This window comes from Protopterus annectens, chromosome 6.part0 (genome assembly GCF_019279795.1).
Source record: "Protopterus annectens isolate FY-2018-M chromosome 6.part0, PAN1.0, whole genome shotgun sequence".
NCBI classification, from domain to species: Eukaryota; Metazoa; Chordata; order Ceratodontiformes; family Protopteridae; genus Protopterus; species Protopterus annectens.
The window spans coordinates 1,673,055,874-1,673,080,415 of NC_056737.1; the positions used below are offsets into that span (position 1 = coordinate 1,673,055,874).

Here is a 24,542-nt window from a genome sequence, read left to right on the forward strand (position 1 = left end):
TTTCACAGAGAACTGGAAAAGAAAACAGCAGCAATAGTAACACCAGCAAAAAAGAATAAAAAAAATAATGCATTTTGAAGAAATATTTGTGAACATCTGTCCCTTCCAAGTCTTTCTAGCGCTCATGCTGGTAACTGAACACTAGTCATTTGCATTGTAGTCTGTGCTTCAACCCTCTGTGTCACAGGCTTGGAAAAAAATGCTTGTGGATCTCTTTAACTATAGAAAAGAGTCATAGGTGGGCAAACCAGACAAGTGACATCGACTTGATTTGACACCTGTAACAGAGATAGAGACAGAAAAGTTAATAATCGATTTCAGAGAAAAAAAAATTGTGAGATTCAGATTGATAATACTGATGCAAACGTAACATTAATTAACATGCAGTTCTAAACTGTATTAGGAGATATCGACAAGATCTCAGTATACTTTTAGGGTGACCTCTCTTTAGGTGATTGTGTAATAATGGAGTTATGCAGACTGTAAACTACTCTGTACGCCCCCTGCAAGAGAGGAACATAAAGCATTCCAAAGAAGTCAGTGAGATGACCGGATAGTTCATTAAACTAGTATGGCTTTCTGTTCTAGGCTTCAGTCTTGGGAAATCTTCACTGTATGAAATTTGTATTACTGTAGTTGGACAGTGTTATGCAGTGGTTAAGCTTTTAGATGTCTTCCTTTCCAAACTTGAGAGTAGATAAGAGTTTAATTTATTAAAAAACTTTTTGCCATAGACTTTCAAAGAGGTAAGATTACTAAGCATATGTAGTAGAGGATGGGCTCTACATCCTTGACTAGGTTTATACGTTTTACCATGAAAATGCTGAAGACAACAACAGCAAAATGTTTTTAAAGACTGGTGCATTTCAGATATGGACTGTTATGCTGAGTTAGCAGCAGTGACAAGGGGAACATGCAGTCCACTGCATGACTGAAAATTAATACAATTGTAAAGTACTAGAATCAGTAAGGTTTCTGTTTAAAAGTGACTGTGTATGACTATGTAAGCTGACGTCTCCTTGAGACTGTGGCAACAAGAGAAACTAGCCGTGGGATTCTGGTCCAAACATTTTTTTGTACTTTCAACATTTACATTCTATGAGAGCAGCATATGTTGTATAAGAGCAATCATGAGTGAAGGAGATAATGTGCCAAGCATTTTGTAATTGCAGCAGTACAAAGTAAAAATTATAGTATGTAAATGTCCAGATTAAACTGAACCCAAGGATCTACACTGGAATAGAGTAACATAGCCAAAAAAAAAAAAACTTGTGCTGGGCAGCATTTGAAGGAATAACTGTTGAGAAGAGGATGTTATCTAAACATGACCTTTGTGAAACAAGCAACTACAGCACTAATGTTGATTTTTCAGTTGAGCTGGCAGCCTTTGTTCAGGTAACATTCTCAAAGCTCATTGGAATCCAACAAGGCACATTCATTTCATGGCCATATCTAAAACTGTAGTGGGAATCAGACAGACTGTTATTAGTGATACAAGCTGTGCATTAATTGCATTTCTCAAATATTTTAGAAAGAGAGGAGATTAGAGTTATGGCACAGCAGTTAGATCTAACGCAACACCTCCTAGAAGAAGTATAGCAATATGCATTTTCTCTTCAAAGCATAGGAAAATAGCTGTGCCTTCCTCATGCTGAGCCAGTAATCATGGAGCCTAACTCCTTACTACTGACACTGGAGAGGGATGTAGTCCTACATGCATCCACAAACCACAGCCAGAACACATCATTACAATGACTGAAGTGTAGAGAATAGATTGTAGCCTAGCCATCCTGGAAATAAACCCACTGCTGAATTGTCCTTCTGAGTCCATTAGGAATTTTGGTTATCTCAACCAAATGAGCTTGTGTGCTGTTCCCCTGCTTCACTGGATATTAAGAGGCCTGGTGAAGGTATGCAGCCAGTTCTTACCCAGAGGTGTGCAAGCAGCAAACATCCTTTGATTGACTGTCCAGAGTTGAACAGTTTTATCATAGGAAGTGTCCATCAAGTCACTCAACCACAGGACATGGGTACTCAGGACTGAGTGACTTGATGGGCAGTTTCCCTGATCTACAGGTACAGCAATGGGCTGTTGACCCAGGCTGAAGGAAGAGCCACTGGTTCATTCTTCACCAAGGCTTTTTTGTTTGTCTGGTAAAAGCTTAATTCATGTGTACAGAATCACACAGGGAAAGTGGCCTGATGCTAGCCCCAGGTCTGGCACATGCCTCTCTCCCTTATGTGCCACCTGTAAGTTGCAGCTACTTGTGCATTAGCTTTTTCTCACCTGACACTTGCTCAGCAACTGTTATACACTCTGTGTTACTGAAGCAGGTGTAAAGCTCATACCTGGAGCTGAAGTGGGGTGAGAAAGGCATCATAATTTCTTTCATTCAGGTTTATATGAGGAATGTTTAGGCATTAGGTCCATTGTCTCTGAAACTTTCAGGGATATTGAGTTCTTCACCATCTAATGCCACCCCTGGATTTTCCCTTCTATGGAAAGATCTTAAGGCTTATGAGGTTCAATATAGCATTGTCTCAGGCTAATTTCTTCCTCCCCAAAATACTTAAAATAGGTATATGGGAAAGAAGACAGAAGAGCCCATGGATTTAGTTGTCAAGAATTCTATCACAGCACTCAGGAAGCACATCGCTATGGCCCTCTGAAAATGTATGGGCTTTATAACCCCCTGGCTGAGTGGAGTGGACTGATACCCTTACCTGACATACTAGAGCAGTTTCCCCTTAAGTCCTCATAACACAAGTGCTTGAGTGCATTTGCCGATGCATCTGTTTTTCTCAGGTTTCTTGTACCCAAGTATTGCTTCTGTCAATTGACATTATTTTTTGGTGGGTATTGGGATCACAGTGATAAGGAGAAAGAATGGAATGAACATTTTAAGGTGTATTTCACTCTTTCTGCAGGCGTGTGCAGTCTTGGAATTAAGAGGAATTTGGGGATCAGGGAAAGGGGTTCACCCCACTTCAAAAAAAAAAAAACATTTTTTTCTACTTTTAGGTGTATTTTTTCACTAATTTTTAATAGCAAAACTGACATCCTCAATCTGATGCTATTATACATTTTACACAAATGGTTTAATTTCACAGAAACATATGGGAAGCTTGTAGAGCTGACTCCTGTATGACCTGTTCAGTCCAGCATAGGTCCTAGAAGCCAAGATGTTTTGTTAATCTTATTCCAGGCAGTGGATCCAAAGGCTGAACAAGTGTGACAAGAGAATATACACTTTGTTGTCATGTTGGTATTAAGAGACCTCAACCCAGTTGTTCATCCTATTTCCAAATTCCAGATTGCTTTAGTGGACCAGAGTCTGGAAATGCCTGCAGACCTGTTACAGTCTTTTGTGAATGAAGTTGTGATTCAGAGTCTGTTTCTGGCTTCTGTGTGGCATCCTGAAATTTTCATTGTAAGGATGTTTTGTCTAAGGCCACAGGCTGTGGTATGTGGAAGTACAGGATGGTATGGCTGGAGATGTCCTGCTTAAACTTCCTAGGTGCTGCTGTGGCCAGACTTCTAAATCCCACCAACCTTATAGCATGAGGAAGCAGTCTCACCATCCAAGGAAGGTTTTCAAATGTCATATGTTTTGCTTTTCTTTTGCTAGCCCATTTGCTCAAGAAAACAACCCTGCCAACAGTGACAGGAGTCCTAGCTATACTTTGTGGTTAACTATGGGGAGATGATTCTGTAAGTTGCCATGGCTTAGGGTGCCATTGCCAGTAATCAGTGCATTCTCGACATGGTGATTTAAAGCTGTGTGTTAGTCTTTTGATTCTCCCTAGGAAGAGCTCCTGTAGAGAGATAGACTGTTTCAGCAGTGCTCCTGGGACAGATTCTGTTGTCATAAGGGACCATATTGACTGTCTGTCATTCAGATAAAGGAAAGGGCTCCTACTCCTGCCTTTTCTTGATTCTGAAAGGGAAAGGCAGTATTTGTCCCATTCTGGACATCAACAGCTTCAGATTACACACACACACACACACACACACACACACACACACACACACAAACGAACTTCAGTTTTGAATGGTAATTTTTCAGGGTTTTGTGATTTGCTTCTGCAGTGGTCCTGAATGGTGTCAGTGGATATGCTGGTCACCTTTTGAAATATGTTTGATATCCATTTTGGAAGTTCCTTCAGTCTGCTGTGGACAGATATCTCTTCCAGTCCAAAGTGTTACTGTCCAGTATTTGCAGTGTGATAACCATGATGCCCAAAAATTTTTGAGAAGGCCTTAGTGTGTTCTCCTTCTTGGGCAAATGAATTCTGCTAGTCCCTACTAAAGAGCCTTAGTAGTGTCCCTGCAGGATTTATCCCTGAGATTGCATTCCATGGAGGTCACCACAAACTGGGCAAATTTTTCTCAAACCCCATTCCATTGGATTGCCATAATTAGACATGGAGTTTGACATTCTCCAGTGCCACTCGTCCCATTTCTTAGGGACCAGCAGCTCATGACGTTTGGAATTATGGGTGAGGATGCAGCAAACTCCAGACGTGGACTTTAATGTGTCTTGTGTACCTGATGGGTACAACCTTTGTGGTGCAGGTTGAGTGTCTTGGGATGTAGTTGCAGTGGACTGTGAGGTATCTTTGACTTCAGAGTCACCACACACTGCCTGAACTGTGGCAGTTCCACCCAGCTGCTTCGTGAACCTTTTATTTCTACAGCCATACCTTTCCCCCTTATCCTTAGACTTGATTTTGGGAGCAAACCTTGACTTGTACACACTTCAGAGGGTTTAGTACTCCCTGGAGGCAGAGCTCAGTATCAGTGGCTAGGAGCTTTGCTTTACAGCTCATTAGACTTTGGAGGAGAAGCTTCATCTGGAGCCACTCTTCATTTGGTCATACAACTGTGAAGTCGGTGCTTATCAGGCAGCAAACAGTATATAGAGGCTTTACTCTCTTAGCTGTTCACATTCCAGGGAAATGATTGAAATAATGGACTATATGAAATACTTCTGCACTCCTTTCACAGAGCTGCAGATTCAGAAGTTGTATCTAGTCTGGGCCTTTCAGAAGTAGGACAGTCTAGAGTTCAGCCTATTTGGCACTCAAGAGAATGTAATCCACCACTGTTCTTTTCTGTTTTAAAGCACTAGGGCAAGGAGGGGTGTGATGGGATATTCCTCTATGGCACAGATGGCACAGATCCTTCCTGTCTGTCCACTCCCACACTGCACCCATGTTTTATTACAGAGGTCAGTGAAAAAGTTCACAATAAGTTCTAATCACCAGAATCGGGTAAGGTCTATTTGGAGTACAGGAAAGTCTCCTAGTCCATGCATGCAGTGGGTAAGGAGCATCTGGCTTTTAATGTAGTGCCTTTCATCGTACTGAACATCCTAGTGTGTGTCTTGGAAAATAGTGACCCTGCCAGAAAGCTTTCTGCTTGGTATGCTTATGCTTGCACGTAGGAATGGTTATCCGTTTACTCAGAATAGTATCCCAAACTGCCATAGGCATTCAGCTTTCATGTGATTCTTACCAGGCTCAGGCATCATATTATTTTGCCACAGTTATCCCATTGTCATTATCATGAATCATCTGTCTCTGCTTGTCATGACCTTGTTGGAGGCAGGATTTTGACTTGGCACAGGCTGGTTAGGCCTCACATAAAAGGAAAAGTGCACCTCCCTTATCGTTTGAAGAACCAGACTTTTGTGATTGTCACATTTGCCTTTCTGCTGTCCAAGCCTGCTGGTTTAGCAAAGTCTAACTTCTTTTCTTGAAAAATACTTTTTCTATTGGCGATCTGTGTGTGCAAGGTCTTGAACATGCAGAGGTCGCATGTCAGGAACTTTATTTGGTCTGTCAGAATTATCACTGTTCCCTTAGAACTTGCCCACATTTTATTCTCAAAGATAGTTTCTGAATTGTCCTTTAACCAGTCCAGTCCTCTCCCTGTTATCTTTGTAGGGGCCAAAACCTGGAATGATGAGAGCTCTTCACAACCTGTATGTGCAGCACCTATTTGTATTTTACATGAATTGGGTACATGAGTATAGAAAGGTTGCTTAAGGGATGGAAAAACTCTCATTTTTCAGATGATCTTTCCACTTCATTTTGTCACATTTTCCCTTCAAAGCAGTATGGAAACACCAGAAAGTGCTGATGCAATGCTTCTCCACAAGGACTGTTGTTTCCATTATGTGTCTTAGATGTGCCTGCATTGCAGACATCTGGATCACAGACACTTGGTCGTGAGCACTTTCCTTTATTAAGAATTATTCTGGTGCTTGTAACTGCCGGCAACAGTCTTCCTGTGATCAGCCTTCTAAACCCTGATCATTGGGCTGTTATATCTCCTTCCAGTCTAGTAGTTAATGCTTGGATCCCAATCATAAGACCCAGTTATAATTAGGTACATTCATATTTAATATATCACTTGATCTCTGAGGTGATTTCCTACCACCATCCCTGTGGTTGGAAAGTTGCTTCATCCATTTTTTGCTATTCCTTGTAAATTTGGCAGGTATATACATTTACATTTCTTGTTAACAGCATAGGCAACACGTTTTCATTGTTACTACTGTTCCTTAAATTCCAGGAAGCCTGCTGTTAACTGACAGACTTCTAGTCTGTGCATCCTTACTTATTCAGAGCATGAGATTATGTGGTGTACCAGTGCAGAGTATGCATGCCACGAGCAAAGTATCTTCCAAAAAAATAAAATATTCTGATTGTGGGAGAAGATGAACTCAGTTTACGACCTATCAGATAGGGTCAGCTCATAGATCACCTGAAAAGGTAAGAGCACATCTTGTGTTTCCCTTAATATTGGTATATATTTTCTGTTTCCATTTGCTTAACTTTTCTTTTTGTATTTTTGTGATCTGTTCAGGTCCATGCCCTAAACATCTTACGAGCTTTATTTCGTGATGCACGTTTAGGTGAAAACATCATTCCTTTTGTAGCAGATGGAATGCAGGCAGCAATAATGGGCTTTACCTCACCAGTATGGGCAGTAAGTATACTTGATTCATGCACTTAAATCATAACAGCAGAGCATGTTTAATACTAATTTTTTTTTTACTTATCTCTTTAAAAAGAGAAAAAAATGTCAATCTGTTTTGGTCTTTGATTGCCTAAAGATATGTTAACTGCCGTTATTATTCTTATTAATAAACTGTTCAAAGTGGACCAGTCTTCTTGAAGTAATTAATTTCAGTCATTAGTAAATAACCGACCTTATAAAGAATGCTATATATCAAATTGGATAACAGTCTATAAAATATATGTATGTTAAATGTATACTGAAATCTTTATAAAATCCAGCTTCTCCATCTTTCAGGTTTTATGTAACTAAAATAAATTAATAAAAATTGGAACCCCCTGTTATTATACACTTTTCTGCGTGACCTTTAAGAGTATTAATATAGTCATGCAGGGAGATTCAGTAAAGCCTGCACGGTTGCTTTTCACCATGTGTGCGACGCAGTGTGATGCGCACATGGCTGTGGAATGTTCTGGATTCAGTAAGCACTGTTTAGAGGCGCACACCACTCCACAAACAAGTTACAGCAGAAGCAGCTGAACTGCCTGCTAATTAACCAGTCCAACACAGTTTAGCTATTCAACAAGCTATATAGCATCCCTGCAGACTCCATGCTGTTTTTTTCCTGCGGATTCCAAAACATTTGGAATACAGAGTCTACACTGACAGAATGTTAGGGACTGCTGCTGCTTTAATTTATTTATATGTGCTACAGGCTGAAACCAATGCTGCTGCTTCTGGTGCTGCTAATAGGCCTAGGCTGAGAAGGAGAAGAGTTCTCAGGCCCCATTTAACTTTTCAGAACATACATGATGTGGAAATTGTGGAGCACTACAGGGTGGACAGGCTCACACTACAGGAATTCTGTGACCTTTACTGTCCTCAACTCAGAGCGAGAGCCAGCTGAGGGGAACCCATTCCAGTGAAGACAAAGGTTTGTGTAGCCCTTAGAATCTTAGCTACAGGTACCTTTCAGGGGCCAACGGGGAACATGGTGGGGGTGTCACAGGCATCACCATCCAGGATCATCCACTAATTCCTGAATGCTGTGCTTCAACATGCCAGTGACCACATACATTTTTCCCGTATTTTTGAAAAGAGGGCCAGAAATATGCAGGAGTTCTCGCATGTAGCACACTACCCTGAAGTGCTGGGTGCAATAGATTGCACATATGTAGAAATTAAGGTACCACCCAGGGGAATAGGGTAGGCTCTTCATTAACAGAAAGTGCTACGACTCTATCAACTGCCACGTTGTGTGTAATGCCAAGGAAATAATCTTGAACATGTGTGCTGACAACCCTGGCAGTTACCACGACTTGCATATCTGGCACAGCTCCCAGCTGTACCAAATGTTTGCTAGGGGGATATCCCACAGGGGCATTTAGTGGGGGATGCAGGCTATGCACTGGAACCGTGGCTGATGACACCCATCAAAAATACACACACACCCATGGAAGAATGCAATGAGGCACACGCTCAAACCAGAAGTATTATAGGACATCTGTTTGGGCTGCTGAAGTCACGTTTCTTGTGCCTTGATACATCTGAGAGAGCCCTGCAGTACAATCCACTGTCATGTACAGAAAGATTCACAGTATGTGCCATGCTGCACAACATAATTCTGAGAAAACAGCTTCAAGAGGCTCAGCAAGGGGAAGGGGCACACATCCCACCAGCAAAGCCTAGGTTAACACAGTCAGAGGTAGATGAGGAGTCACAGGGGCAACCACCAGCTGCTGTGGGTGTAAGCAGACATAGGCGTGCTCAGTGTGCCCTTACATTGGCTACAAGACAACGCATAGCATACTCACCACCTAGGGGCCTAAAACCTTCCTCCTGCTCACATACATATAGTAACATTGATGCCTGGCAACTCACACAACCTTTACCTCCCCATGTATTGGCTGTGTACTGCTTGCATCAGACAGAGTCAGCCCTGAACTAAAACAGTGTCAGCTGCTGCAGTTACAAGGTAAGGCCTGAACCTGGAGTGTATTGTTTAATAATATGACTGTGTGGCATAGCCTTGTATTTCATTACTTGGTCCTGTAAGCTAATAAAAGGTGGGAGATCTGTACAGAGTTTACTTTAACATGTGACAGCAGAGACCTATTAGACTTGTGTCCATTAATAAGTAGTATGCCTCAGGCATCAAAGATTCATGCAGCCATACCTGTCTGTCTTGTATGTAAAGCCATGGAAAAAATTATCATGGAAATCATTAATAGAGATATAGTAAACCCCCAGACACTGGAACCAACCCATTTTGGTTTTGTCAAGGGCAGACCATGCCTACTCAACCTGGTGGACTTCTTTGAGAAGGTAACCAAAGCAATGGATGAGGGAAAAATAGTTCACAATGCCTACCTTGACCTAGCCTAGGCATTTGGCACAATACCCCACTCAGGCATTGCTGACAAACTTAAGAGGTTAGGTACAAACTCTTTCGTGACCTGATGGATAACCAACTGGCTCACAGACAGGACTCAGGAAGTTAGAATTGGAGAGTCCACCTCAACAAAGAAGCCAGCCGCAAGCAGAGTCCCTCAAGGATCAGTCCTTGGACCTCGCCTTTTTGTCATTTATTTCACTGAAGCAAGGCCAATGTCAGTGGTCTCTGGCTGACTAAATTTGCAAATGATTGCAAATTAGGAGCTGTCATTGAATCCAATACTGACACAAATGTTTTCCAGGAGGGGCTGACACAGACTGACAACTGGTGTCAGAACCATGGACTAAAACTAAATGCCAAGAAATGCATAATAGTATCCTTTGGGAAGCCATCCACCCCTGGTAAATATCAGATTGACAACACACACCTTTGAGCTGACCCAGTAGTCAGGGGCTTAGGACACACACAGAAAATAATGTAGCCTTTGACCGTCACGTGTCTACAGTAGTGAGGAAATCATTCTATGTTGCGCAACTTATAAACAACAGTATGGCATCTAAGTCCAAGCAAGTCATTGTTCCACTGTATTCTGCATTCATCAGCCCTATCATTGAGCACAATGCCCCCTTTGGTATGTAACTAAACAGGCATGTCAAACAAGTTAGACCATCGGCAGAGGTTCCTCACTAAAAGAATACAGGGTGTAAGTAAAATGTCCTGTGCAGACTGCCTCAAGGCCCTATTGCTTTATTCTGTCTCCTACAGGGTTATGAGGGGAGATGATGCCTGGCATACGGGGCATTGTCAGACCCCCATTCTGATGGATCTCCTGCATATCCATAAAACAGCACCAGAATTACCCATTCTAAAGACTTAAACCTTCCCTGTGATATAAGTAGGACCTACTGGAGAGACAGGTATGTATCCCAGAGGCTACCCCATCTGTGAAATAGGCTCCCATCCATGTGAGTTCCTCCCTAACCCAATTCAAGTGCAACTTGGACAATTGGATGGGGAACAGGAAAGTAATCCCTGGTTTGGCAGGTAAGTCTGTAATGGACACAGGCAACATGAAAATGGTTCATCTCCCAGACCCCTAAATGTTTCATCTTCCAAATCCCTGCATACACTTATCAAGGGTATCTGAACTTGTCAGAGATTTGGGATTGATGGCTAGGCTTAAAAAGGCCCTTGTGGTCGTTAGCCTAGTAAACGCTAATGAACCTTTAAAAGTACTGATAATCACTGTATGCCATCAGGTTAGCACCATATGTTTGTACTGGAAAATGATTAAAGAGAGAAGTTAGAAAGTAATGACATACATTGCAGTTTCTGACTTCATAACCCTCAAAAGATCATTCGCTTTTTAAGTTGGGAAATTTTGATGCTGTCAACTGTCTAACTTTCCAAGACCAATATAAGTCAAAGGTACAATTACCAGTTCAGCACCACAAATGCAGATATACTAAGCGCTGTTAGCTATACACCCTGAGCATCAGACACAAAGCTTTTGCATCCCTGAATCTAAAAGACAGAAAACAGGGATATGGCACAGTTATCATCACTTGCACAGGGTGTTGTGTGTGTGCGGTGGGACAGGAAGCCTTGGCTGACACAAAAGCTTGGTGAGTGTGAGTGATTATGAAAGAGAAGGAGGCAGGCATGTGGGTAAACCAACAAATGGCCAGTGAGACAAAATGAATAACTGTTGAGTGTGTCTTTATGGGTCCTCTAGGTTACATTGGTGTGTGAGTATCTGCATGAACACAGCCAAGCTATGTGCTAGCTCTACATCTTCGTATGTTGAATAGGTGTGAGCCGTGCATGGTAGAGGTGGCAGTTCGTCGTTGTCATCCCCAGTCATGAGAACTGGCTCTGCCAGGAGTTGCACTGACATGTCCACGGCCAAGGTCAGATGCAATGCTGGTACCTGAATGTGACTGATGTCTTTTGGACGAGCTGCCTTCCCGGGGACACCCAGGACAATGATCCCTTGGCCGGCCACATCTGGGTATGGACAGTACACTCACTGATGGAGCAGTGGAAGTACTGCCAGTATGGGAGCTTAATCAGGTATGACCACACTGGCTGACAGGAGATGATGTGGCTGACCTACACCCACATGGATGGTGTACCCCTCTCAGCAGACATTCCATCACAGACCTTGCTTGTCCCATGACAGACACCCCTCGGTCCATCACAGACACCCCTCGTTCCAATTTATCATTCATCCAATCCATTGAATTGGCAACATGGTGGAGGCAGTCAAGCATGTCAGACTGTGCCACACCGACAACCATGAGAATTTTTCTTGACCACATATGGGAACCTGCCTGTGCTTCCATTATGGCCCTAAATATATGTTGAGTGGCACAGAAAGAGACAGCTGCAACAGGTGGAGGAGGAACAGCAGGCCCCCTCCGAGCACCCCTACCAGTTCTCCTACATTGCACCTTGCCTACTGCCAGACTGAACAGGCACTGAAGCTGCAATAGCCACACTTTCCAGATCAGTGTCCTCGCCCTCCACCTGTCCAGTATCTGTGGGTTCACTGGACTGGGTAGGTGTAGTCCTACTGGTGGTGTGTGATGGAAATGCAGGGGATGGCTATATGTCAACCGCAGTGTCAGATTCAACCTCTGCACCTCCCAACCGTGCCTCAATTTGGCCACCATCATCATCAGAGTCTGTTGACACACTGACATCAGGTAGCACAGGGCCCACACTCCCACTGTCATAATCACATTTGATAAAAGGCAAGAAACACAGGAATAAATTAATACCTGCACTACTATAGTGCAGTATAGGCTAACAAACTAACAGTGCTGCTATTACAGACAGTACAGCAGTACTCACAACAGGCCTGAGATCAACATCACACACTTTAATATTTCTTTAAATTGCTCAGCAGTACTGACATAGAAATGTTTGCCTTACCATCTGCAGATAAGATACTCCTCCGTAGTCCAGACGGTCCTGGAAGAAGTTAAGCAAGAGGTAAGGGCAACATCATCACAATTGACAGTAACAGGGGTAATACTTTTGTCCCTTTATATGTCCATTAACTATAATTTCAATAAGACCATGGCTGGACAGCTCTAACCTAAGCTTATAACTGTAGCATTCTTCAGCCCCTCCCCAAAAAAGACATGTGACACAGCACTAACTTATTGATTTCAGTTGTTTTGCTATACAACAGTATTCAGCTTTTCAGAAAGCAAAAAATACCTGAAAGCTCCTCATGGGATGTGCTTACTGTCTCGGAAACTGTTGCTGTGACCTCCAGAACATGCTATACTGCACTCCTAGGAGCTGGCTGGATCTCTGATATTGGCCAGGAACTCTTCATTGGGGGTTAGTGGTGGTTCCCTAGCAGGCCCTCCCCTGGTAACCATCTGCTCACGGCCCACTGCAGCTCCTCTCCTCCTTGCAGATGTGATCATGTAAATGGACCTGTGCTGCACCTGCTCGTATGTTCTGGCATGACCACCCATGGCATTGACATCATGTACTGTCTGCTGCCATATTCGCATCCTACTCCGTGCCATATCTCCGTGTTCTCTTTCCAGCAGAAAAGCACCATATTGCTTAAAGCCATCTACAAGCACTTGGTTTGTGGCATTAGTGAAGGGAGATCTTCATGGATTGACATGCCTGGATGGTATAATCTATAGCTATAACAGTAACTCATCTTTGCTCCCCCCCCAAAAGAACACTCCATCCTTGTTTGTACTATAACAGTAACTCAGCTTTGCTCCCCCACCCATACCAACTGATGGATGACCCATTTTGCTAACAAACTGTTGTTGAAATGCTAAAAGTGCTGCTAAAGGACCTGTCATTGAAACATTTGTACATATTTATCACACAGCATTCCATTTTCGTGTATTGGCAGTCTTGCATACCTCTGAAATGACTTGCCAAACATGCCCATGCCATCAGTACACTTCTAACTAATAATGCATGCAGATAAAATTGTAAAAGTGTTTTGCTTCAGATTTTTCTTAAATACATTCCAGCATATACAGTATGTAAGTGACAAAATGGAAGCATAACTTCTGAAGTTCAGTTCTCCTCTGTACAGACATGTCCTGAAGAGAAAGGGTTTTTGCAGTTTCCAAATATGTAAGCTCTCCATACCATCAGTTTGCATAGCTATATGGTTGCCTTTTTGTATAATGTTAATTCAGGTCTTGTTAGCACTGCTAATATGCAAATGAGGTGTGAACTCATAAGAATTGCTGAATCACAAAAAAATGGATCCATGTAGGAGATGTAAACATAGTACTGACACTCCCTCAGTGTTTGTTTGTAATGGATTGCAACTGTAATTGATTAGCGGTTGGGAGAAGGAAAACACAACAGCATTGCAGACTGCCTTAATTGTACCGGGTTTGTCAGGTTAGGTCAAGAAAGTGTTACATGTAAGGTTGGAAATGTAAGCAAACAGCATACAAGTCACAGGTTGCATTCCTTAACATCCAACCTGCACTTCATTTATTGGCAACTGCATATGATATTATTTCCACTTAATATCCTCACACATTTCAAGGCCAGTGATACAGAATGGCTTACACACTGCATGTCTCAGATTACTGTTCGCAAGTAAATGAAGTATGGCCAACAAACACAGAAATGCAAGGCAGAGCTGTATGTTTACAAAACAGTAATCTTGACACGTGTGATCACTAGGTGCACTACATCCAAAACTAATACATGTGCAAATAACACTGTGTACATGCTGTTGCAGTTGGTTGTGTGCATATTGATTTAAGTTCTTTGCTGCATAGCTGTTTGTGTTCTAATGGTGCAGTGGAGTGAGAGTTCTAATACAGACCTACGCAGAAATATCTCATTTTCTAGTGTGTATGTCATAGATTGCTTTTCGTCATGTCAGGTACCTCTCCTTTCTTTTTTTCTTATTTCTTTTGGGGGGCACTGTTTGCACGATGTGTCACTTAGCACAGACTGGACAATTGGACAGATAGGACCCAGACAGAAACTAGATGCATTCAGTTAATACTATTAGGCATCGTGCAGACCTGCTAAGTGACCGTGTTCTGTGGTGAACAACGAGACCTTAACAATGATTAGTAAAATAAGGAATGTCATATAAGTAGTCCTGTGGCAGCAGGTGTAAGTGTAGAACTGGAGTACAGATGGTCCTGAATTCTAATATATGGTGTACAACTTTTGTTTTACTGTTGTGAAATTGCAGTTAATAGCAATGAACTGCAACATAGGCCAGTGTTTTCTCAACCTTCTTGTGGCAACAGATGTAAGTGCAGAACTGCCATACACATAGTTCAGTGTTTGAATGCAGCGTATTCCATACACTTTTACTGCCGTTCCACTTCCCATTATAGTCACACTCACAAATAGCACTTGAAATGGTGTAGCTGATATTAATTATATGAGGGCTGGGGCACTACTATTGTGTCAGTCATGTATTCATTTATCTATGTATTATCACATTTATTCTCAAATGTATGACTGTGGGTATATTGTCTACTATATTCTCATATTTCTGCTGTCTGGACTGCCATGGCCTTCACATTTGTCTAACACGCACATAACTACCTGTACATCTAATAACCTTGAATGTGCTTTGCTTGATACTGTTGCTCTCCATTTACCATCGCACAAACACAGTGCTTGGCGGTGCACACTGGCGAACACTGTGTTTGTGTGATGGTAAGCAGAGCACAACATTTTCGAACAGTGTGCATACTCCCAGTAGATGTGATGACTGAAACTGGGGGGGAAGCATCATTCTCCTTTGCTCTAGATCCATGGCAGACATGTCAGGTATTTATGGGGAAGGTGTCAGGTTTAGGGCACAGAGATGGGGTGTCCAGGAGTCCAAAATTTTTATTGGATTCCTTGTTAAGAACCACAGCACCAGGCTTTTGCAGGGGGACTATTCTGGCTCCCAGTATAAGTCAGAAACTTGGGATAGTTTAGCCCAGGCTGTACCCAGTGCTATCAGTATCCCCTGCACTGGTGGACAATGTAGACATCACTACAGTGACCTCTGGAGGAGGAAGAGGGATACCTTCAACTATTGGATTGGGGAGTTCTGGAGTGCGGACATCCCACACCTGTGTATGTATCAACTGCAGAGAGTACTTGTAAGACTTAAAAGCTGAATATAGGTAAGACTGGTATTCGTAATGGTATTCTGTTCTGTTTTTTTCATAGCTGAGATCAATGTGCAAACCTAGAGGGCTAGATTGGTGAGGATGAGCAAAGCATGTGGTATGTATGCAGCAGAATAGTAGTGTTATTCTAACATTAAAAGTTAAAGATAGTTTTTTTGGTATTTTATAGAGTTGTATCAAATTGAGTATGCATATTCCAACTGTAAAAGCAAGTATGCATGCATTAGTCTGTACCACAAACCAAGAGTACAATATTAGACTTTTTAGTCTGAGGTGGTAGGTTCAAAGACCACACTTCCCAACTTACAATGCTGTTAATTATTCAATTATGTGTAATTTAAAGGTTTAAAGTTAAAGCTCTATACCAGCAGCACACATGCCCTGCTATTAACTGTAATCTGTCTAATTGGAACAAGCATATGTGCAATATATGCACATGTCAAGGAGTACTTGCTGCAATCTGTAATAGAGTGTGCATCTGTTAGCAGCTGACCATCTTAAAAGTGAAAGTTAGTCTGTTAGGAGTTGGTAGTTTTAAAATTAAAAGTTAAGATAATAGTCAATTGTATCAATACACTGAATGTCACATATGAAGGTGCTAATCTTATCTCTTTTTTTCCATCACCCCAACCCTTATCTTCTCTTTTTTTTAATTAATTAATTTATTTATTTTATTATGTGTCGTCAAAATGTATCCATGTCATCCGTGCATACCACATCACTAAATGCACCATATCCCATCGGGGTAGGCCTGCCCCACCGGATCCACCTGGCCCCCCTCCACTGGCTCCAGCACTATTGCTCAGCACATCTGGAAGCCAACCTGACAGCACTGCCTCTGCTGCCCCTGCACTACCTGCCACCAAGTAGTCCTGCCCTGGAGTCTCGTCCAGTGGTACCCTCCAGAAGCAGTGCCAGAGGTGGTGATTTTATCACCCAGTCTGAATTGCTCAGGATGGTGCATTAGGTAATGTGCTGCACTGTTGATGCATGTGTACTCTGGCTGGAAAAGCTGCTCACTCTCATTTTACATAATACTAGAAAGAGGAAATGCAAATGTCAGACACTCCAGCCAGAGGTAGTGAGAGGTGACACAGATGACAGTCCAGTGGGTGAGAACTTGATTCTCACTGTCACCCAGCTTGACAACCATGGGTTCATGATGTCCCCACCCTCACCCCAGTCATGGCGTTCCCCAACCTTTTTTGCCCATCACTGACCTTGTCTTTTGTTTTATTTGTCTTGTCTGTCTGCAATTGCTTCCTCAACTACCCAACTTACCACACCCAGACATTCCTACATCCCTTCACCAACATTTCTCAAAAAAGGGCACCTGCCCCACAAAAAAACAAACCTTTGTCCCATACATAGCTCTGCATTTTTCCATTTTGCACACGTGTCTTCTTGACACACTTGATTCAGTCTAGTTAGCTGTACAACATGATTGTGTTGCAGTCACTCCTCTCTATTTGGCAGATATTCTCACTTTACACAGTTAAAGAAATGGATAGCTGTAGTTCTTTCCTACCTCCCTCCCGCACATTTCTTCCCTGCCTTCCCTTTGTTGTTCCCTTTGCTTGCTCCCCATTTCTTTTCTTTAATGCGGTATTGCATGTTGGGTACCAACACGCAGCAACAGTAATGCAGAAGTAGTTAATAGTATTACATACAGCTGTATTCGAGCCCAGTACTATCTGGCCCCAAAAAGGAATGTATCACTGCAGTAACTGTATTAACATGTGCAGAGTCACTTAAGTAGCAGGTGTATTCCAGAGACTCAATACTAACTGTCAGACTTTGTTCTTCCCCTCAATGAATGGTGCACAGCAAAAGTTGTCCCACTCCACAAAGGGGGAGCCACCACTGATCCCGGGAACTATCGACCTATTAGCCTGACGAGCCTGGTCTGCAAGGCCATGGAACGTATCATCATGGAACTCATAAACAAAGACATTGGTAACCTCCAAATTCTGGATCCCACCCAGTTCGGGTTTGTGAAAAGCAGATCATGCCTCCTGAACCTGATCGACTTCTTTGAGGCAGTCACCAAAGCCGTGGATGAGGGTAAGGTGGTTCACACAGCCTATCTTGACCTCGCCAAGGCTTTCAACACCATCTCCCATTCTGGAATTATAGCTAAACTCACTAAACTAGGTATAAATCCCTACGTCACAAGATGGGTTGCCAACTGGCTCAGTGACAGAACCCACACTGTAAATGTTGCAGACTCCAAATCTGACCTCAAGGCAGTGACAAGTGGAGTGCCACAGGGTTCCGTCCTGGGACCTCTCCTGTTTGGTATCTACTTCTCTGAAGTACAGGCTAACACAGAAGGCCCCTGGCTGACGAAGTTCGCAGGTGACTGCAAACTAGGAGCCATAGTCAAGTCCCCAAATGATGTGGACATCCTACAGAAGGGCCTCACTGAGACAGATGCCTGGTGTCAGAGCCATGGCCTCAAGCTCAATGCCAAAAAGTGCATTGTCATCCTCTTTGGTAAAAACTTTGTACCTATTAACTACCACATAGGCAGCAATCTACTTAACACCGAATGCGTGATAAGAGACCTTGGGACCCAGGTGGACAGTAGTCTCTCCTTTGATAGTCACATCACCACAGTAGTCAGGAAGTCCGTCTACGTGGCACACCTCATCATAAAAGGGTTCTCATCCAGGAAAAAAGAGGTCATTGTTCCCCTCTATTCATCACTCATTAGACCCATTATAGAGTACAACGCCCCTTTTGGAATGTACCTCACAAGACATCTGCTGCAGCTGGAAAGGCCACAGAAGTACCTCACAAAGAGGATTACTGGCCTCAAACAAATGCCCTACACTGACCACCTCAAAAAACTCCAGCTTTACTCCATAGCATATTGCCTACTCCGAGGTGATCTCTGCCTAAAATATAAAGCTATGTCAAACCCAGAGCTGTTGGACATGCTACACCTAAAGAAATCCCAATCCCTCCAAGCTTCACGCTCTAGGGACCTAAACCTTGTCACCACAATAAACAGGACATGCTGGAGGGATAGATTCCTGTCCCAGAGACTTCCTATACTCTGGAACAAGCTACCCATGTATGTCAAGCAAAGTTCTTCATTAGCACTCTTCAAGAAAAATCTTGATGAGTGGATGGGAAATAGGAAATACACCCTGGGATCACTTCTGTGTCTCTGCTGGACAGTGGCCCAGGAAAATAACTTTTTTTGGGTGGCGTAAGCTATGGTACCTTGCTGGCTAGGCTTACATAGGCCCTTGGGCCGATAGCCTAGTACCTACCTATGAACCTATGATAGTAACATATTACAGAAGGAGTTGCTACATACAAATGATTGGTGCCAAACTCTTGGACTGAACCTTAAAGCATACAATGCCACACTGTCCCCTTTGGCAGTGAAGTACCCCTGCTAATTTTGATATACATAGCACCCTTCTAAGCTGATACACAGTATTGTGAGACTTGGCAACACTTGTTGATAGCAATCTACCCTTTCATCACTGTGTGTCCATAGTGGTGACACACACATTCTGCATTGTGCGCATCATACATATTGACATCACATCCAAGAGCAGGGTGGTTATACCTCTGCTGTCCTCTACCCGTATTAGATCACTAATTGAGTACAATGCGCACTTCTGTCTGGACTTCACCAGACACCTGCAGCAATTGGAGAAAACACAGGGTTGAGCCTGGGAGACTCCAGGGCCTCCAAACATGACATACATGGAAAGACTGAAAGACCTGTCGGTGAACTCAGTATCATGCAATTTGCTGAGATGTGACCTATGCCTGCCCTATAGAGCAGTCTCAGTCCCTGCCCTGCTAGAAATGCTGCATATCTGTAAATCAAATGGGACAAGAATAACTTGGCCCAGGGTTCTCAACCTAGCCTGTAACATAAACTGAACATGTTGTGGAGACATATCTATCCCTCAATGACTCACACTCCTGTGTAATAGACTAGACTCCCACTGCATGTGAATCAGTGCTCCTCACTGACCCTGTTCAAGCTTCACCTTGACTACTGGTTGGGCAATTGTAAAGTCACCTCTGGGGTGCAAACTATGTCCCTCATGGACAGGGCCAGTTGGTGCTGCTCACAAAACCGCTCTGCTAACAATGACCATCCAGCTATGCTCAATATATGAGTACTTGTGTTTTTACACAGCTAGGCTTCTAAGCACCATAGGGCTATTACCCTAGTAGCCTCCTGTGTACATATGAAGTTATGAGCCTATGCAGGTCTCTCAACATTTTGTCTCCCACATGGCCTGCTGATGTCATCTACTATAAGTTCATCTGCAGTCTTGTAAAAGTCAGACCTGTGCTGTGGCACTTTGCATAAAGTGCTGAGTTTTGTAGTCTGTGTGGTTAGGTAGGGGGTCTTTTCTCACTGAAATCAACTGTGTGCGCGTGTGAGTGTGTGCGAGTGTGTGCGGGTGCGCGGTGTGTGTGTCTAGCCAGAAGAGCAGAAGGGTGTATCCTGCAGTTACTGCTCCAATCCTATGAATCGACAGTATTTTGAGACTTGTGCATGCCTACATATCCATTTCAGGCAGGCCTCCCAACTTCTTAATTTTAATGCAAAACCTATTATTCTATCAACTTTCTAAGTTTGTAAGAGCAGTATTTAAAATTTGTCCCTATTTGTCCTCTGTCATTTTAGGCTTTGTCCAGATTTTTAGAGCAAAAACTTTAGAAAGTTGATAGAATAATAGGTTTTGCATTAGCATGAATTCTCTGAAGGATGTGGAGTCTTAAACTCAAATGTTTGTTATCATTTAATGACTTCAGTCCTCAACTATTTCCCAGAAAAGTACAGATTTTAGGAGGAACACACCAAAAATATGAGGCAAAAATCTAGACATGCAATCACACACACACACACACACACACACACACACACACACACACACACACACACACACACAGTCACTTCCTCATTCATACCTGCATTCACTCACACATCGCTCTCACTCTCTCCCGATCAAACACACACACAGTCACTTCCTCATTCATACCTGCATTCATTCACACAACGCTCTCACTGTCTCACACCCACACACCACACACCCACTTACGCATTCATTCATACATCGCTCTCACTCTCCTGATCTCACACCCACATGCCACACACCCACTTACGCATTCATTCATACAACCCTCTCACTCTTCCAATCTCACACATATACACACACAGTCACTTCCTCATTCATACCTGCATTCATTCACACTTTGCTCTCACTCTCCAGATCTCAATCTCACACATACACACACAGAGCCACTTCCTCATTCATACCTGCATTCATTCACACATAGCTGTCACTCTCCCAATCTCACACACACAGACAACCACTTCTTCATTCATTCCTGCATTCACTCACACATCACACTCACTCTCCCGATGTCACACACACACACACACACACACACACACACATTACTCACACATCGCTCTCACTCTCCCAATCTCACACACACAGACTCTTTTGCTTTCGTGCATGCATTCACTCACACACGCAGGCAGACACACACACACTCATACAGGCATTCACTTACCTGACAAATCAGATGCTAAGCTTCGCGGCTCCCCTGTGAGGAAGCCGCGGCTCCCCAGGGCGCAGCAGCACACAGTTTGGGAACCTGTGAGCTAAGCAGTTTCCCAATGTATAGCACAAGAAACATAATCTGCCTGACAAGCGAAAGCATTCTCTTAATACTCCTTATACATGCGTAAATTTTGGCACGTTCTATTCAGCCAAAGTCCACAGGCTTTTCACCACAGTACTCTAACCCCTCCCTCCAGAATTGCAGAGATAAATAAGAAGCCAGATTGAATCCCACCATTATATTTAAACTTATGACTTAAGTAGACTGGAGCGTATTCATTCATACAGAAAAGTAAATCAAGGTCTGTCTTTGTGAATAAGTCAGAATACACTAAATATCATAAGCGTATTCCAAACTATTTCATGTTCTTACAATCAAGATATCACAATGGGGATGTTTTGAAGTACTATCTGAAATTTGTTGCTTTTTTGTCAGTCTGTAAGTTCAGTAATTAAGATCTTCAAATTCTGTAGAAAAAGTAGTTTATGTAACACTTCTTGGAGGCTAAAAGACAAAATGTTGCTTATAGATTGAAGATGGAAGACATGGAACAATTTCACAATGAAATGCCAGCTCACAAGATGCTGAGGAACCGCAGAGTTGGAAATAAATGCCTGAATTGCCAAAAGGGCAAAAACACAGTGTAAGCATTTCTTGAATTGGAGCTGCCCTCTCACCCCCATAGTAATTCCATGGTCACATAAAGGTAAAGAAGTGAGAATCTCAAATGAATCACTGCCTGTACCCACATAGAAAACTGCTTCAGCAGTAGTTTAGTATGGAAAATGAACATCAGTGTTTTGCTCTTTTCCTTGGTGTCTTGTGATTCAGGCAATTTATTCTCAGGGAACTTGATTTTGGCAACCTGTAGATAAACCGAATAAGGTTGAATGTCTTACATGTTGGAGATGATGCATACTGGAGTGTTGAACTTGTGAACACTGTTTGTGGCATGTCTGAAACATCTAAAAGTGACTGGAGTGGATGATGAAGATTTTTTCATTGCCAGCAAATGAGCACCAAGCCTTGTACATGTTTAAAGATTCAAGTTATGGAAAAGGCAGGAGAGACAACAAAGAAAATTGAGCAAGCAGAACAACAGTTGATTGTAATGAAGGATAAGGCACGGAGTAGAAGAAAGTCTTGGAAGATGAAGACGGATTGCTTTGATGCAGGGTATGAAAACCAAATTTCAGGCAGTCTGGTTTTACCAATGATGATTTTATAGGAATTTTAATAGTGAAGTGCTGATTGTCTATGTAATTATCAAAGCATGCTGCTTTGCTCTACAGTTTAGCAAACAGAAGCTACTAGCTAGCCAACTTTTTAAGTCTAGAAGTGAGCAACAACGCGTCACAGTTGAGACAGGCTTTGTAAACCTGTCTGTGCTGTAGAAATGTTCTGTTTGCATGGAAAAGTTTGTGCTTGAAAGAGCTGTCTGCTGATGCTTCACTGGTGCAGTGGGTTGGATATTAGGCTTAGAAAAATAAAGTTAGAGGTTTGGGTCTTAACTTTGCTATTCCTGTAGTTTTATTTTACTTCATACATTTTGCAGACCCATTCAATTGCATGATTAGGATTTTGCATTTCCTGACATGGACATTTCATAGCTACAGAGTGCATATCACTTTGTCATTTTGCGCATGTATGATCTTCTTTGTGTACCCTGTGTAGTTAACAGATTTATGTCCATTTTATTCAAACTTTAGCAGTCCTTACCAGTTTCCTTCCCTCGTTATTTCATTACATCTTTGCCATTCCCTGCTTACATATTGTTTGCAGGATTACACTGTCTCTTGCCTTTTTGATGTTGTGGTTGTCACTCGCATCCAGACTGTATAAGGAGACTAGTCATTAGCTTCTGATCCTTGACTTGTAGATCAGAGCGGTATGTTTCCATTGTGAGGTGGGAAACTGAAGTGCTTGCCAATAGCCGAGTCAGATGTTAATATGTGAAGTCTAAACCTGTAATGATTAAGGTTCTGACATGTTCCAAGAAGGAGTAGTATCTTGTTTACCTGAAGTCAGACTGGAGGAAATACCAGATAAGTGACCAGACTAATAAAAGATAAAAATCACTACTCAAATATTTTAATCATGGCAGGAGCTAATGATTTATATAACGTACCCTTACAACACAATGAAGCATGTAGTTAGAAGAATATTAAATGAGTGCAGAGGAAACAAACAGTCGAAATAACTTTTTGTGAGATTCCTCCATCCCCTGTGTTTACAAAGTATGCGTTAAGAAAGCTAAGCTTTTTAAATTATGGTTAAAAAGGAAGGGTCTCACAAAGAATTTTAAGGTACACACACACTGGGAAGTGTTTATTTTAGACTGAGACATATTCCATTTACTTTACTTGAGTAACAAAGGAAGTCAGCATGTAACAAAGCTGTCCAAACTCATTTGGGACATTTTTTAAGGGGCACAGAAGTAAACATAGAAGCAAAATGAGGATTGAGAAGCAGAACTGGCACCCTACCTAAGTATCATGTTCAATCATAGCCTTACCTCAGGCTTTGTACCCACTGAATGGTGCACCATGATGGTTATCCCACTCCACAAAGGGGGAGCCACGATGGACCCCGGGAACTACGGCCCCATTAGCCTGACGAGCCTGGTCTACAAGGCCATGGAACGTATCATAGTGGAACTCATAAACAAAGACATTGGTAATCTCCAAACTCTGGACCCTACCCAGTTTGGATTTGTAAAAGGCAGATCATGTCTCCTAAACCTTATTGACTTCTTTGAAGCAGTCACCAAAGCCATAGATGAGGGTAAAATGGTTCACACAGCTTATCTAGATCTCGCCAAGGCTTTTGACACCATCCCCCACTCTGGAATTATAGATAAGCTCACTAAACTAGGTATTAATCCCTATGTCACAAGATGGGTTGCCAACTGGCTCACGGACAGAACCCACACTGTGAAAGTAGCGGATTCCAAATCCGACTTCAGACCAGTGACAAGTGTAGTACCACAGGGTTCAGTCCTGGGTCCTCTTCTGTTTAGTATCTACTTCTCTGACGTGCAGGCTAACACAGAAGGTCTTTGGCTAACAAAGTTTGCAGATGACTGCAAACTAGGAGCCATAATCGAAACTCCTAATGATGTGGACAAACTACAAAAGGGTCTCACTGAGACAGATACCTGGTGTCAAAGTCATGGCCTGAAGCTCAATGCCAAAAAGTGTATTGTCATCCCCTTTGGTAAAATCTCTGTACCCATGAACTACCACATAGCTGGTAGTGTACTTAATGCCAAAAATGTGATGAGACCTTGGGACACAGGTGGACAGTAGTCTCTCCGTTGATAATCACATCGCCACAGTGGTCAGGA

General features: G+C 42.6%; 1 protein-coding gene across 1 annotated transcript in view; it reads left to right on the top strand.

The window, feature by feature from the left end:
* The window catches only part of THADA (THADA armadillo repeat containing), a 3,943,996-nt gene that overhangs the window by 1,259,287 nt on the left and 2,660,167 nt on the right, over nt 1-24,542 (top strand). The window contains exon 25 of the mRNA XM_044073699.1: nt 6,875-6,997. Coding sequence (XP_043929634.1) covers nt 6,875-6,997 — 123 coding nt within the window. The remainder of the gene's footprint in view (nt 1-6,874; nt 6,998-24,542) is intronic.